This window comes from Elephantulus edwardii, unplaced genomic scaffold, assembly GCF_000299155.1.
Source record: "Elephantulus edwardii isolate Elephantulus edwardi_28Jun2011 unplaced genomic scaffold, EleEdw1.0 scaffold00077, whole genome shotgun sequence".
Taxonomy (NCBI): domain Eukaryota; kingdom Metazoa; phylum Chordata; class Mammalia; order Macroscelidea; family Macroscelididae; genus Elephantulus; species Elephantulus edwardii.
This window is the reverse complement of record NW_006399827.1, coordinates 11,386,853-11,400,466: the sequence shown is the minus strand read 5'-3', so window position 1 is coordinate 11,400,466 and position 13,614 is coordinate 11,386,853. Positions and strand designations below refer to the sequence as shown.

At 42.8% G+C, this 13,614-nt stretch overlaps 1 protein-coding gene across 1 annotated transcript in view; it reads right to left on the bottom strand.

The window, feature by feature from the left end:
* Window positions 1-3,747, bottom strand: part of COPZ2 (coatomer protein complex, subunit zeta 2) — a 16,371-nt gene extending 12,624 nt beyond the window's left edge. The window contains exon 1 of the mRNA XM_006889465.1: window positions 3,649-3,747. Within this exon, the coding sequence (XP_006889527.1) occupies window positions 3,649-3,747 (99 nt within the window). The remainder of the gene's footprint in view (window positions 1-3,648) is intronic.
* Between the last annotated feature and the right edge of the window lie 9,867 nt (window positions 3,748-13,614).

Genomic DNA, 13,614 nt, shown 5'->3' with positions numbered 1-13,614 from the left:
GACAGCGCCGCCCCCGGAGGCCGCCGCCCGCTCCCTGCCAGCGATACAGGCCTCGGCTTCTCTCCTCCCATCTCCTGCCCTGGCTTTTCCTTTCCCCACGACTATTTCCTCCAGCTACTCTCCGCCCCATCCCCACTCGCTAGCTCCTTCCTCTGCCTGTCATTTTCCTCTCTTCCTGCCCAGTGATTTAAGCCCAGATTCTTGCACCCTGTTTGCCCCAAAATCACTTCCTTCTGGTCTCCTGAGTCTTGTCCACCGCCTGTGGGTTTGGGGGTATGTGTGTATGTATGTCCACAGACTGTCCCAGCGGAAGACACAGACTTTTGTCTCTTAACCCCTCCTAGGGCACCAGTGGACAAATCTAACAGGTCATTCTTTGAGTCTTAGGGGCAGGTGCTGTCAGTGGGCGCAGGTGAGGAGAGTTTTGAAGAGAAGAGGCTCACCTGCCCCTCTCGGTACTTGGGGAATGCCTCCGGGACTCTTCTCAAGATAATGTGAGCCAAGACTGATGACTTAGCAGCATAAATATGCCACTAATGGTATCAAGCTTTGCCATGCATTTTGGTTTATTTGGTAAAAGTATGCTAGAGGACAAGATTCCACAGTTCTTATTCATTTACTGTTTGCAACATCAGATAAGTTAAACATGTTCACATGTGTGGTCTCATCAAACTTATACCTACAAGACTGATAGAGTTAGAATTGACTCGATTGCAGTAGGCTTGGCTTTGGTTTGGTGAGGTATTACCCCACCCATTTAGAGATAAGGAAAGAGATTCTGATAGTGGGACATTTTCAGGATGGTAGAGTGTCTTTGAGTCCTGCCCATAAGACAGAGAACTACTGTGAGGGGGTTTTGTTTTATGGTTTTCCTTTTTTTTAATTTTGATTTAACGTTTACAAAGCAAATTGATTTTCACCCAACCATTCATATACATCTTGTTTTATAATATTAATTACAATGCTTACCGAGTAACTCTAAAGTACTGAAGAGCAACGGTGTCTTTCTGGAGACTAAAGTGTATCTGATAACAGGCCATGGTCTTTGCAATCACATGTTATGCGTCAGAGAATTGGACAATGACTAGGGAGGATAGAAGGAGAATTGATGCCTTTGAGCTTTGGTGTTGGAGAAGAGTATTGAGGGTACCATGGACTGCTAAGAAAACAAACAGATTCATCCTAGAGAGGGTTAAAACAGGCTTCTCCTTGGAGGCAAGGATTCTGAGGCTTTGTCTGACATACTTTGGTCATGTTGTAAGGAGAGACTGGTCCTTGGAGAAGGACATCATGCTTGGGAGGGTGGAGGGCAGGCACAGGAGGGGAAGGCCCTCTAGGAGATGGATTGATTCGGTGACTGGGGTAATGGGGATGAGTGTGTCAGAGACAATGAGATTGGCACAGGACAGAACAGAGTTTAGGGCTGTTGTCCATAGGGTCACTATGAGTCACAAGCAACTCGACTGCACATAACAACAATAACAGCAACTGGGTAGTTACTGCACTCTGACCACTTCCTCCTTGTGAGTCTCCCTTCCATTAATCCTTCTATCTTGACTTCTGAGCTTTATTTCTGGGTGAATGCTGCCCTTTTGAACTTATGTGGTTGTTTTTTTTCAGAAGGAGCGCCTCCCTGTGACTGTTCGTTCACTATAGACCAGTTTTTGTCTAGTTGAAAACTGAGCCATGAGAGTCAGCTTTGTTCCATAGTCTTATGGGTTCCACTGGTCTCCGTTAGGTCAGTAAGTCTGGAAATTTTTATGTTTTTTAGTTTTGTGTCACATCTTTGGCCCACTCTTTGCAGGACCTTCTGCTGTGAATCCTCTTAGAGTGGCTAGCAAGAGGAGCCAGGCACCATCGAGTTCTTGTCATCTCGGGGTCATAGAGATCCAGGCTCACATGGACTATTAGAGCTCTTGACTAATTGCTTCTATGCATCTTTGCTTTTCTTCCCTCTTCTTTGTTGTGGACAGGGAGAGACCAATGGTGCACTTAAAAAAATTTATTGATTCGTTGTTGCACATCAGTGGTGCACTTTTGATGACTGCTTGCAAGTTGTTTTGGTTTTTAAAAGGCCCAAGCATCTGCATTTCCTTGTCTAAGCAGGTTCAGTCGCTTGTGAGTGTTGGTGGGTAGATGGCTTCAGAGAGAGGGCAGCATCTGATTGCCTAGTCCACCCCATGATTAAGGTCCAGTAACCCCAAAACCCTCTCCCATGACCATACTACTCATCTCTAGGCCTCAGCAGCCCCTTCTTCTTGGACTAATGGGACTATGGGGGTGGTAGGGCTGGTTCTAAGCTAAAAGCAAGGACAGGTCTCTGGGAGAATTAGGTGCTTAGCCTGGGGCCTTGCCTGGGCAGCCATACCCCTGATGACAGCAGGGACTGTGGGAGGGGTTGCCAAGATCAAGCTGGTTCCCCAAGGTAAAGAGACATGTGCTTCAACTCCCATGGCAGAGAGGTGGACAGGCAGACAGACAGTATTCCTGAGCTTGGATAGTGACAGGCAAGAGTGGTGCACATCTGGACATATTGACAGGAGGGCAGACGGAGTGTCTCTTCCTTCTCAGCATCCTTGGTATATGAAGGTCTTGGCAAAGCCTATGTTGTTGCTGTCCAGATCAAACACCATGGAGTAGTGGCCAAAAAAGACCTCACCCAGAATCCAGAGCCCAGGCCCTTCAGGCTGTGTCCTTCCCCATAACGTTGCTCAGACATATGGTCTTCCCGGCCTGGACACCCTAAGCATGTGGTCCTCTGGTCCTCTGTCAAGAGTAATAGTCCTTGTCTATCAGCTTCAGGGAAGTGAGTGACAGGCTGGTCATGTTCTCACAGGGAGACATGCACTCTGCTTACATCAGCAGCCTGGCATCCAGGACCCTCTACAGCTGGACAATCTCATCCACTGGGCTCAACATCAGGGAGGTACCTGTGTCCACGACAGCCTTGCAGCTGCCCTTTTGCCGGGTCAGCTTATGGCCACGTCCACTGTCCTATTGGCTCTGCCAGTAGGCCTTACAGGTGACATTGGATGTAATTCATGGAACTCTTGTATTAGTTGGAGTCAGCTCAAGCCCCGGGTTGAACCTTCAAGTTCTGGTTCAGGTAGAAGAAGGACACATTCTCCACCAGCTTCTATGATGCTGTTCAAGATGAGCACCGCCTTGTTGATGGAGTCACCCAGGATGCTGTCTTACTTGGTTAGGATAAAGGTGATTCTCAGCTGCTTGGTGCTCCCCTGAAGATCTGCAGCTCCACCCTCATGCCATCTAGGGACAGCCAAAGTGCAGGGCATGACATGCTATCTTGGCTTCAGTACCTGGAAAGACTATCTAGCAGTAGTGGATGTTGAAGGTGGTGCTGATTCTTATAGACCTGCTGGGCTTGGGGCTGTTGTACTTGGGATGCATCCAGAAGGTGCTGTACAGCATTTACAATGGATCAGGGGACCCAAAGGCTGGAAAAGTCAATGTAGAAGACGACCATAAAGCACAGCAGTGGTGTCCCAGTGCAGATCTCCCCATAGTACTGGATAGTAGTTTATGTAGTTAGTTCTTCAGCACCACAGAGGCAGGCCCCTAGCCACCACAGGCATCCCTGGGAGTATTTTGGTGAACAGGTTTTCCATAGAGCTGTCCACCTCAGACAGGCTCTGACTGGATGGAGGTGAACTTGTGCAGTGGAATTTTGATGAGGGCAGTCATGGGGCTGACCAACAGGCCTAGGATGAGCAGCAGGACCTGCATGTTGGCAGCGAGAGTGGTGCCTGCATGCAAATTTTTAAGACCCCATTCCCTGTTCCCTTAAGAATGTAGAGCATTATCTTTGTGAACCAGTTATTATGCCAATTGATCTTGATGTTCCTCTTTTCTACAGTCGTGAGGTCCTAGGACCAGCAACTCATCCCCTCAGGGTGTTTGGTTATGATTAAGAAGTTGAAATAACTTTACTCCCTAATATTCAGCTATAAACATGGATACTGAAAGCACATACTAATATGAATGTAGTTGTGTTGTTGTATTGTGTACCATAGAGTTGGATCTGACCCATAGTTGACCCTCTGGCGGGTTTTCAGAGGCAGTTAATTGCACAGGAAGAGACTGCTGAATGTAGAGATTTAAAAAAACCCCAAATCGAACAACAAACCCAAACACCAAACCATTACCTTTGAACTGTGGTGGAGAAGAGTACCCGTGGACTGCCGAAAGAACCATAAAGTCTATCTTGGAGGAAGTGCAACCAGGGTGCTGCTTAGATGCAAGGACGATGAATCTTTTCTTGCATCCTCTGGGCAGCTTGTCAAGAAGAGGCAAGTCCTTGGAAAAAGACATCATTCTGGGAAACAGAAAGAGTCAGTGAAATGAAGAAGACCCGCAACAATATGGATTGACACAGTGATATAGTGACACACTGTAACAACAGGCTCCAGCATATCAGAGACAGTGAGGACGGCACAGGATAGAGCAAGGTTGGGATCCCTTGTTCAGCGGTTCGCTGCAAGTTGTGGTTGACTCAAAGGCACCTAAAAATACAACATATCTGGTCATGTGTATAGTCCCTTTCATCTGTCAGTAGCTATTTAACTTTTCTGTCTGCGTATGTATCTACTTGTAGATTAACCTTTATTATTGCTAATTTTGCAGGATTATATATGTAATAGTGTTTACTTTTGCTGACTGTTACCTCTTGTACATCTCTCCATGTCTTCTTTTTCTTTAATGATATTGTGTTGATCATTTCCTATTGTACAGTGCCTTTCCCTTTGTACATCTATGCCTTTTATCTATTTAATGATTTTTTCCCTCTCATTTCCCAATCATCCCTGATAATCATCAAAGAATGGTTCTTCCTGGGTGTGAATCTAGCGTTTTAGAGTAGCATTTGTCTGTTTCTGATTTATTTCACCCAGTATAACGTCCTCCAGATTCATTCATGTTATATTTTGCTAATTACTCATTATTCTTTAATGTTACATAGTTTCCACCATGTGTATGCATCACTATTTATCCATTCATCTATCTGTCAATGGACACTTGGCGGGGCGCAGTAGATTGATCACTCAGAATGGCTTTCCTCACTGTGGCATTGACTTTCACCATATGGCAGGTTGTTGTGGTTGTTGTTGTTGATTGCCTTCGAGTTGAGCATGACTCATAATGACCCTGTGAACAAAAGGCCTGAAGCCCCTCTACAACTATCAACATTTATCAAAGTTCATCGAGTTTGCAGAGGCATGTTATTTAGGAAGTGGATGCCATTCCTGCTTCCAAACCTCTCATAGTATGTTTATACCCTAAAATGATCAAATAAACAGGAGAATATCAAATAAATGTTCTTGAAAGTATTGTTTGCAGGTGCAGAAATAATATAAATTATCATCAATAACATGGAAAGATTTTTTTTTATAATAACATGGAAAGATTTAATAATATGCAAAATACTATATAGCTGCTAAAATGAATAAACCAGAGTTATGTCTAGCAACATGAATAAATCTTTACAATATATAAAATAATTATGACAAAGGTCACAGAAAGATGTTAAAAAATGATGCTATTTATGGAAAATTTCAAAACAATACAATTTTAAATATATAAATGTATAGAGAAACATTCAATTCATGACCGTGTTTATCTTCAGAGAAGGGAGAACAATATAGTGAAAAGCATAGAAAATTCACAACTATATCTGAACTTTTAAATAAGGAATTTTTAGCACAGTTAGCATTATAGTGATAATAATAAAATTGCAGGGTTTAGAGGATGGACAATTACTGCATTATATCTCCTCCTTTTTATGTATACTTGAAATTATTCACAATAAATAAAATATTATTTTAAAGGAGCTATTAGATTGTTGAGAGCCTCAAAATGTCCTTTTAGAACTTAGAAAACTCCCATCTATGAGCAGGTTAAGACTGTGCTAATGGTGGAAACATGCAAATAGGATGTGTGGACCATTAATGAGGGTGTTGGTTAGTTTTGCCATCCTACCAGGATTAAATGGATCAGATAGATGGAGAGGCAGACAAGCGAAACCTCACAACAACAAACAAACAAAGTGGAGAAAAAAATTACATGGAGAGTGTAACACATCCCTGTGGAAAGGCTTCTGACCAAGATGAACTGAGTCTGGTGGAGTTAATGGAGGACCAGAGACTGGACTGAGACAGAGCTGAACTGCAACTGCTGCCTGGTGGACCCACAGCTGAGGGCCTTTGCTCAGGCTTGCGAGAGGCCTGGAAGGAGATGCCATTGATTGGCTAGACGAAATAAACTTTGTAACACTGTCCTAGAGATTTGAGGAGGCTAAAAGATCAGTGTCTCTGAGCACCCTTGAGCAATTAGCTGTCCTGACTGAAGAATTGTATTTTGACTGTTTCCTACCTGGATTGTAACGTGTTAACAAATTAACCCCATAATCATGAATATGGGCTGTGAGTTCTGTGTGACTGTTGCAATGGTACAGCATACCTAGCAGAAGAGCAGCAAGAAGCCTGAGAGGGACAGTCAATGTTAGAAGTGATATAAGAAGGTGCAGGAACACAGAGACATGTCTGACTCCATAGGAAATGGTTTTGTGTTATCGATGTTGTTGATGGGGATTCTTTCCCTTTAAAGAGTCAGTGAAGGTTACCCCTATGTCAGTAGTAATGTATTTTTTTTTAAAAAAAATTATTATTTTTGTGTGTACCATCAAATTAGATCTAACTGGTACAGGAGGAGATTGTCCCTCCTTCTCCAGCAGAGCATCTGATGGATTTGAACTGTGTGCCTTTGGGATTGCAGTGCAGCTTCCTGTCACTAGGCCACCAGAGCTCCCTTAGTAGTAATGTTTTTAATACTTGGGTTGTTTCTGTCTCTCTACTCTTATAAATCGGGAGCAAAGTAGCTGAGTGGTAAAGAGCTGCACTGCCAACCTGAAGGCAGGCAGTTTGAATCCACCCATTCCATAGGAGAAAGATGGGTAATCTTGCCCCATGCAATTTACTATCTCTGAAAACCCACTGGAGGTTCAGCTATGAGTTGGTCTCTACTTAGTGGTACATAACAACAACTCTTGTATATAAGGCTGCCATGAATGCGGATGTGCATATAGCTGTTCTTGTTCTGGCTCTTCTTCAGGAGATTTACCTAGTAGTGGGTTGCTGGGTCAAATATTATTCCTGACTTTCAAAGGAAGCATCAAACTTGTCCACAATGCTTGCCTTATTTTACATAATCCCACCAACACAGTGTATAAGAGTTCCAATTTCTCACTCCTTGCCAGTATTTGCTATTTTCTGTCTTACTGAATTTTACTATTGTTGCTGAATCCATAGGGTTTTATTTGTTCAGTCTATATGCAGCACAGAGCAATTAAGAAGCTGTGCTTTATGAGGAGGAATGTGGCATCACGATTAGAAGAAGACTCATCAACAACCTGCATTATGCAGATGACACGATCTTGCTGAAACTGAGGAGGACCTGAAACGCTTGCTACAGAAGGTCAAGGACTGTAGTCTTCAATATGGATTGAAGTTCAGCATCAAGAAGACAAAGATTCTCTCGTCTCTGGGCCAATTGGCAGCACCATGATGGATGGAGAAGAGATTGATGTTGTTAACAATTAGAGCCTGCTTGGCTCCACAATCAACACTCTTGGCACCAGCAGTCAGGAAATCAAATGACAAATTGAACTGGGAAAATCTGTTAGGGACCTCTCCAGAGTACTGAGAAACAGTCAATGATGTCAATCTAGGGACTAAGGTGTGCCTGATCCAGGCCATAGTCTTTGCAATTACTTGCTATGCATCAGAGAGCTGGACTGTGACTAAGGATGACAGGAGAAGAATTGATGCCTTTGAATTGTGGTGCCAGAGTCTTGAACATACCATGGACTGCCAAGAAAACAAATAGGTCTGTTTTGGAGAGGATGAAACCAAATTTCTCCTTGGAGGCTAGGATTTTGAAGTTCTGTCTCACATACTTTGGGCACATGACCGAGAGGGACCACATCTTAGAGAAGGACATCATGTTTGGGAAGGGTGGAGTGACAGCACAGGAGAGGAAGACCTGGGATGAGATGGATTGATACAGTAACTGGGGCAATGAGGGTAGGTGTGTCAGAGTCAGTGAGACTGGCTCATGACAGGACAGACTTCAGAGCTGTTGTACATAGGGTTGTAAGGAGTTGCAGGAGACTCAATGGCACATAGCAACAACAATATTTTTCTTTTCTTTTTAACAACAACAATCTTGATGGAAGCAGATTGCAAGGTCTTTTGACTGAGTGGATTCCAACCACTAACCTTTCGGTTGATTTTTAAAAAAAATTTATTCATTGGCGAGCTCTGGTGGTCTAGTGGCAAGAAGCTGCACTGCAATCCCAGACATGTGAGGTTCAAATCCACCAGATGCTCTGCTGAAGAAGGAGGGACAATCTCCTCCTGTACCAGTCAGATCTGATATGACGGTACACACATTTAAAAAAAAATTATTAATTGTTTATACCAGTGCTTCTTTTCAAGATTATATAATAAATATTTGAGTGGAGATGGGACCGAGGTTTCTGACTTGGAATTTCTCTGTTCTTCTCTCAAGGCCTCTTGTGTTGTATAGGCAGGACTTCAAATTGTTTCATTCCAGCTCAATACTTTGCAGAGAGTCTACACTTCCTTTTCCACGTATTTATTGCCTCTGAAAACCTGCTGGAGGGTCAGCTATGAGTCTGTTCTGACTCAGCAGCACACAACAAAAACATATCTGGAACTAGGGATCTCTGGTGGTCTAGTCTATAGGGATTTGTACTGTTTCTCTAGGAGTTCAAATCCAGTGGCTCTGCTGGAGAAAGATGGGTAATCTCCTCCTGTGCAATTTACAGCTTTGGAAAAAATCCACTGGATTTTTTTCAGCAATGAGTTGGATTTGATAAGTTTAAGTTCTTGTACATAGCATGTGTGGGGTGGAAATGCAAATTCTCAGTAGGCAGTCAAAGCAAAGGAAACCAGTTAAAAGCCCTGTGTGTACCACACACATTCACTGCAGATGGCTGGGAAATGGAGTTTTCTTTTTCTGAATTTTATAAAGCCTTCTTAACCTTCATCTTTTAAATGTCATCACTCAAAGGCTGTCTAATTATCTCTACTATGAAAGACCTCTCTTGTCATGTTCTCCATCTTAGCACGCTATTTATGTCTTTCTGTGTACTTTTCCCAATCTCCAAATATAATTTTTATTAATTTATTTACAAATGTGAGTGCTCTGTTTCTCCATCAGACTTTGAGCAGGGATAATGTCTCGCACAAGGCTCGGCATGTAACAGGACTTAATTGGCCTTTGCTTGAGTAAAGAAATGAATAAGTGAATTCAGAATGAGGAAGATCAAGTATAAATATTAAAAAGACAACCTACTTTAGACAAATAATGTACTTATTTTGTAAGTAGTGGTCAGGGCTGTGCATTGTAAATATAATTAATGCCATTGAATTGCATACTTAAAAATGATTAAAAAGGTAAACCTTATGATATATATATATTTACCACAATAAAATCTTTTAAAAGTATTTATTTACTAATGAAGCCCTATTTGATATGTTGAACAGATATTTATTAAGTTATTTTTTTGTATACCACACACTCTTCTACAAAAGTATTCAAGCATCTGTGTGTACATGCACATTTCTACACACAAAAAACCAATTAGAATGAGTTGGTGCTAAGTGCTAGGAAGGGAAATAAGGCTATAAAATCCAGTTGCTGTTGAGTCAGTTTTGTCTCCTGGTGACCCGATGAGCGTCAGAGCAGAAGTGTGCTGCATCACAGGGTTTTCAGTTCTTGGTTGTTTAGAAGTAGATTATCAGGCCTTTCTCTTGGAGGTTGTCCTTTACTGTCGAGTCAGAACCAACCCATAGCTGACCCTACAGTGGGTTTTCAGAGGCAGTAAATACCACAGGAGATTTCCTATCTTTCTCCCACAGAGCAGCTAGTGGATTTGAACTTCGTGCCTTTGGGATTGCAGTACAGCTTCCTACCAATAGGCCAACAGAGCTAGAGGTACTGCTGGGTAAATTCAAGCCTCCAACCTTTCAGTTAGCAGCCACACATGTTAACTATTTGCATCTCTTAGGGACTCTGTGAAGAAAAAAAAATAGATCAAGAATATGGAGATAAGAAACTAAAGGGTTTCAGAGAAGCAGAGCAGAATGTTATTCTCAGTAAGGTTACTAGACAAGGGCTTCAGAAAGGTGACATCTGAACAAAGACCTGAAGGTAAAGAGTTGTTGTTATACATTGTTGAGTACTTCAGGAGGTTTTCAGAAGCAGTAAATCATGTGGGAGGAGATTATGCATCTTTCTTCCATGGAGCAGCTGGCAGGATCAAACCCTGTTGGTTTTGGGTTGGCAGTACAACTCCTTACCATCAAGGTACCGGAGCTCCTGAAGGTGAGGAGGGAAGGAGTCAGACAGACATTTGAGAAAATAGTCACTGAACTGCTCTCTTTGATGGTTTAGCCTTCCTTCCAGGCTATCAGAAGGAGTGCTGGTGGCAGGAAGCTGTGCTGCAATCCCAAAGGCACCCAGTTCAAATCTACCAGCTGCTCAACAGGAGGAGGATGGACAATCTCCTCCTGTGTAATTAACTGCCTCTGAAAACCTGCTGGAGGGTCAGTTATAAGTCATTTCCAACTTGATGGCATACAATGGCAACAACCAACAATAGGCCATCAGAATTATAATTGTGAATATTAATTAACACTGTCTAGTAAAATTATTATTATTAATTATTGTTGCTAGGAGGGGCTTTCCTTGGAGAAGGACATGATGCTGAGAAGAGTGGAGGGTTGGTGAAGGAGAGGAAGACCTTCAACTAGTTGGATTGACATGGACTGCTGCAATGGGCTCTTGTGTGTCAGGATAGGACACAGGATAGGACAGGGTTCAGATCTTTTGTTTACAGGGTTGCTGTAAGTTGCACTCAATTCAACAGCACCTAACAACAGCAATCTAGTGAAATAAGGGGGGAAAGGACCTAATGCTTGTGCTTTATTTGTTTGGATTCTAAATCATCAGATATTACTGCCAATAATTGTGTCACTAGGGTTGTTGTTGATTGCCTTTGAGTCGAGCATGACTCATAGTGACCCTATGAACCAAAGGCCTGAACCCCCTCTACAGCTATAAACATTTATCAAAGTTCATAGTTTCTGGAGGCATGTTATTTAGGAAGTGATATTTTTCCCTCTCATTTCCCAATCATCCCTGATAATCATCAAAGAATGGTTCTTCCTGGGTGTGAATCTAGTGTTTTAGAGTAGTATTTGGCTGTTTGTGATTTATTTCACCCAGTATAACGTCCTCCAGATTCATTCATGTTATATTTTGCTAATTACTCGTTATTCTTTAATGTTACATAGTTTCCACCATGTGTACGCATCACCATTTATTTATCCGTTCATCTATCTGTCAATGGACACTTGGCGGGGCGCAGTAGATTGATCACTCAGAATGGCTTTCCTCACTGTGGCATTGACTTTCACCATATGGCAGGTTGTTGTGGTTGTTGTTGTTGATCGCCTTCGAGTCGAGCATGACTCATAGCGACCCTGTGAACAAAAGGCCTGAAGTCCCTCTACAACTATCAACATTTATCAATGTTCATCGAGTTTGTGGAGGCATGTTATTTAGGAAGTGGATGCCACTCCTGCTTCCAAACCTGTCATAGTATGTTATTGTTGTTATGTGTCATTGAGTCGCCTGTGACGTATAGTGTGACCCTATGTACAGCAGCTCTGAACCCTTCCCTGTCCTGAGCCAGTCTCACTAATTCTGATATACCAACCCCTATTACCCCAGTTACTGTATCAATCCATCTCATCCAGGTCTCCCTCTCCTGTGCTGTCTGTCCACTCTTCTGAGCATGATGTCCTTCTCCAACGATCAATCTCTCCTGGTCACATGCCCAAAGTAAGTGAGGTGGAGCTTCAAAATCCTAGCCTCCAAGGAGAGACTTGGTTTCACCCTCTCCAAGACATACCTATTTGTTTTCTTGGCAGTCCATGGTATGTTCAAGACTCTTCTCCAGCATCACAATTTGAAGACATCACTTTGTGTTTGGTCTGTGTTTGGCTTGAGTTATTGGTAATGCAATCAATATTGAAAGCTATGTTCTTTGATGATGTTTTGTTGTGTCAATGGTTTTTCTCCCCACAAGCAGTTTTTGCCCTAGTCGACAAGGACCCAAGGCTGGAGCACAGTCAACAGCATTTGTTGGATGTGTCTTTAAAATTCTGTAGGGTCAAATTTATTAATTCTTTAAGTGATACAGTAGTCGTTTGTCTCTTTGCTGTACTGAATAACTTGGAGTTGCCAAACACTGTGCCATGGCTGTGTCAAATGGGTAACAATCATGGACATTGTTTGGAGGAGTTTCCAGATTGATTTAGGTTTGGAAGAAGGAGTGACATCCACTTCTTACTCCAGATGCCTCTGGAAACTATAAACTCCATAAACATAAAGAAATGACGTTATAGAACAGAGTTCATGTCTTTTGTTCATAGGGTCACAATATATTCAGCTTGACACTTAACCACTGCTAAGTAATACTAGTGTTGCTATATTTTGGAGGAACATTCTTCCACTTTGTACATTGCTGTTTGTCAATTTGCTCTACTGAGGTAATCTGTGTTTGCTGTGATGTTGAACCTGTGCCATTAGGGTATCAAATACCATAATGGCTTACCAGTGTGGACAGTGTTTGGTGGAGCTCCCAGCTGTAGGACAGGTTTGGAAGCAGGAGTGCCATTCACTTCCTAAACCCTTTGAAAACTATATGAACTTGGAGAAACTTACAGAAAGGCATTTTGTTCACGGAGTTGCTATGAGTAGTGCTTCACTCGACGGCAATCAACAACCACATTGTTTCTATGAGCTAGTCAGTGTTTAGTTCTTATTTACAAGGACAGAACTAAAAACCCTCCAGCATGTTTCCCAGCCATTCTATTTGGCATGCGGGACACACTCCATGAAGGAGCTCAGATGGTCTAGCCCATAGGAAGTGGCATTGCTAACCCAAAGGTTACATTACCAGTGGCTCCTTGGGAGAAAGATGGGCAATCTCCCATGCGATTTGCAGTCTCAGAAACCCAAGAAGAGGGTCAACTATGACTTGGCAGCAATGAGAGAGTTAGTGAGTAGCTCACTGCAGAAGGTGGTCAGAGATACCCTTAGAGAACTGGTGTGCCTCCATGGGGAGAGAGGTAGGGGAGTCCCCACAAGAGTGGGTGAGAAAGTGCTGGGGATTAGGGCCTGGATGATAGGAGACCAAAGAAAGATCATACAACATCCCATCACCATCCCATCCACCGCTGTTGTTACTGTTATAATCACCAGGATCTCTTTACATCTCAAGTACAATAGTAAATTCAGAGCCCTCAAGTTCAGCTTTGCAAGGAAGATGCTTCCTAATCTTGGCCTGTTTCCAAACCACCTCAAAAAAGCCCCAAGGCTTTTCTCTCTCTTAACTCACTCCCCCATCTCTAACCTAGGTTGTTCAATGTGGAAACTACGTACACTAGGTCAGGCAGGTATCGCAGTTCAGCGCCCCAGAGGGCACTGAGTCTACAGCACAGAAGA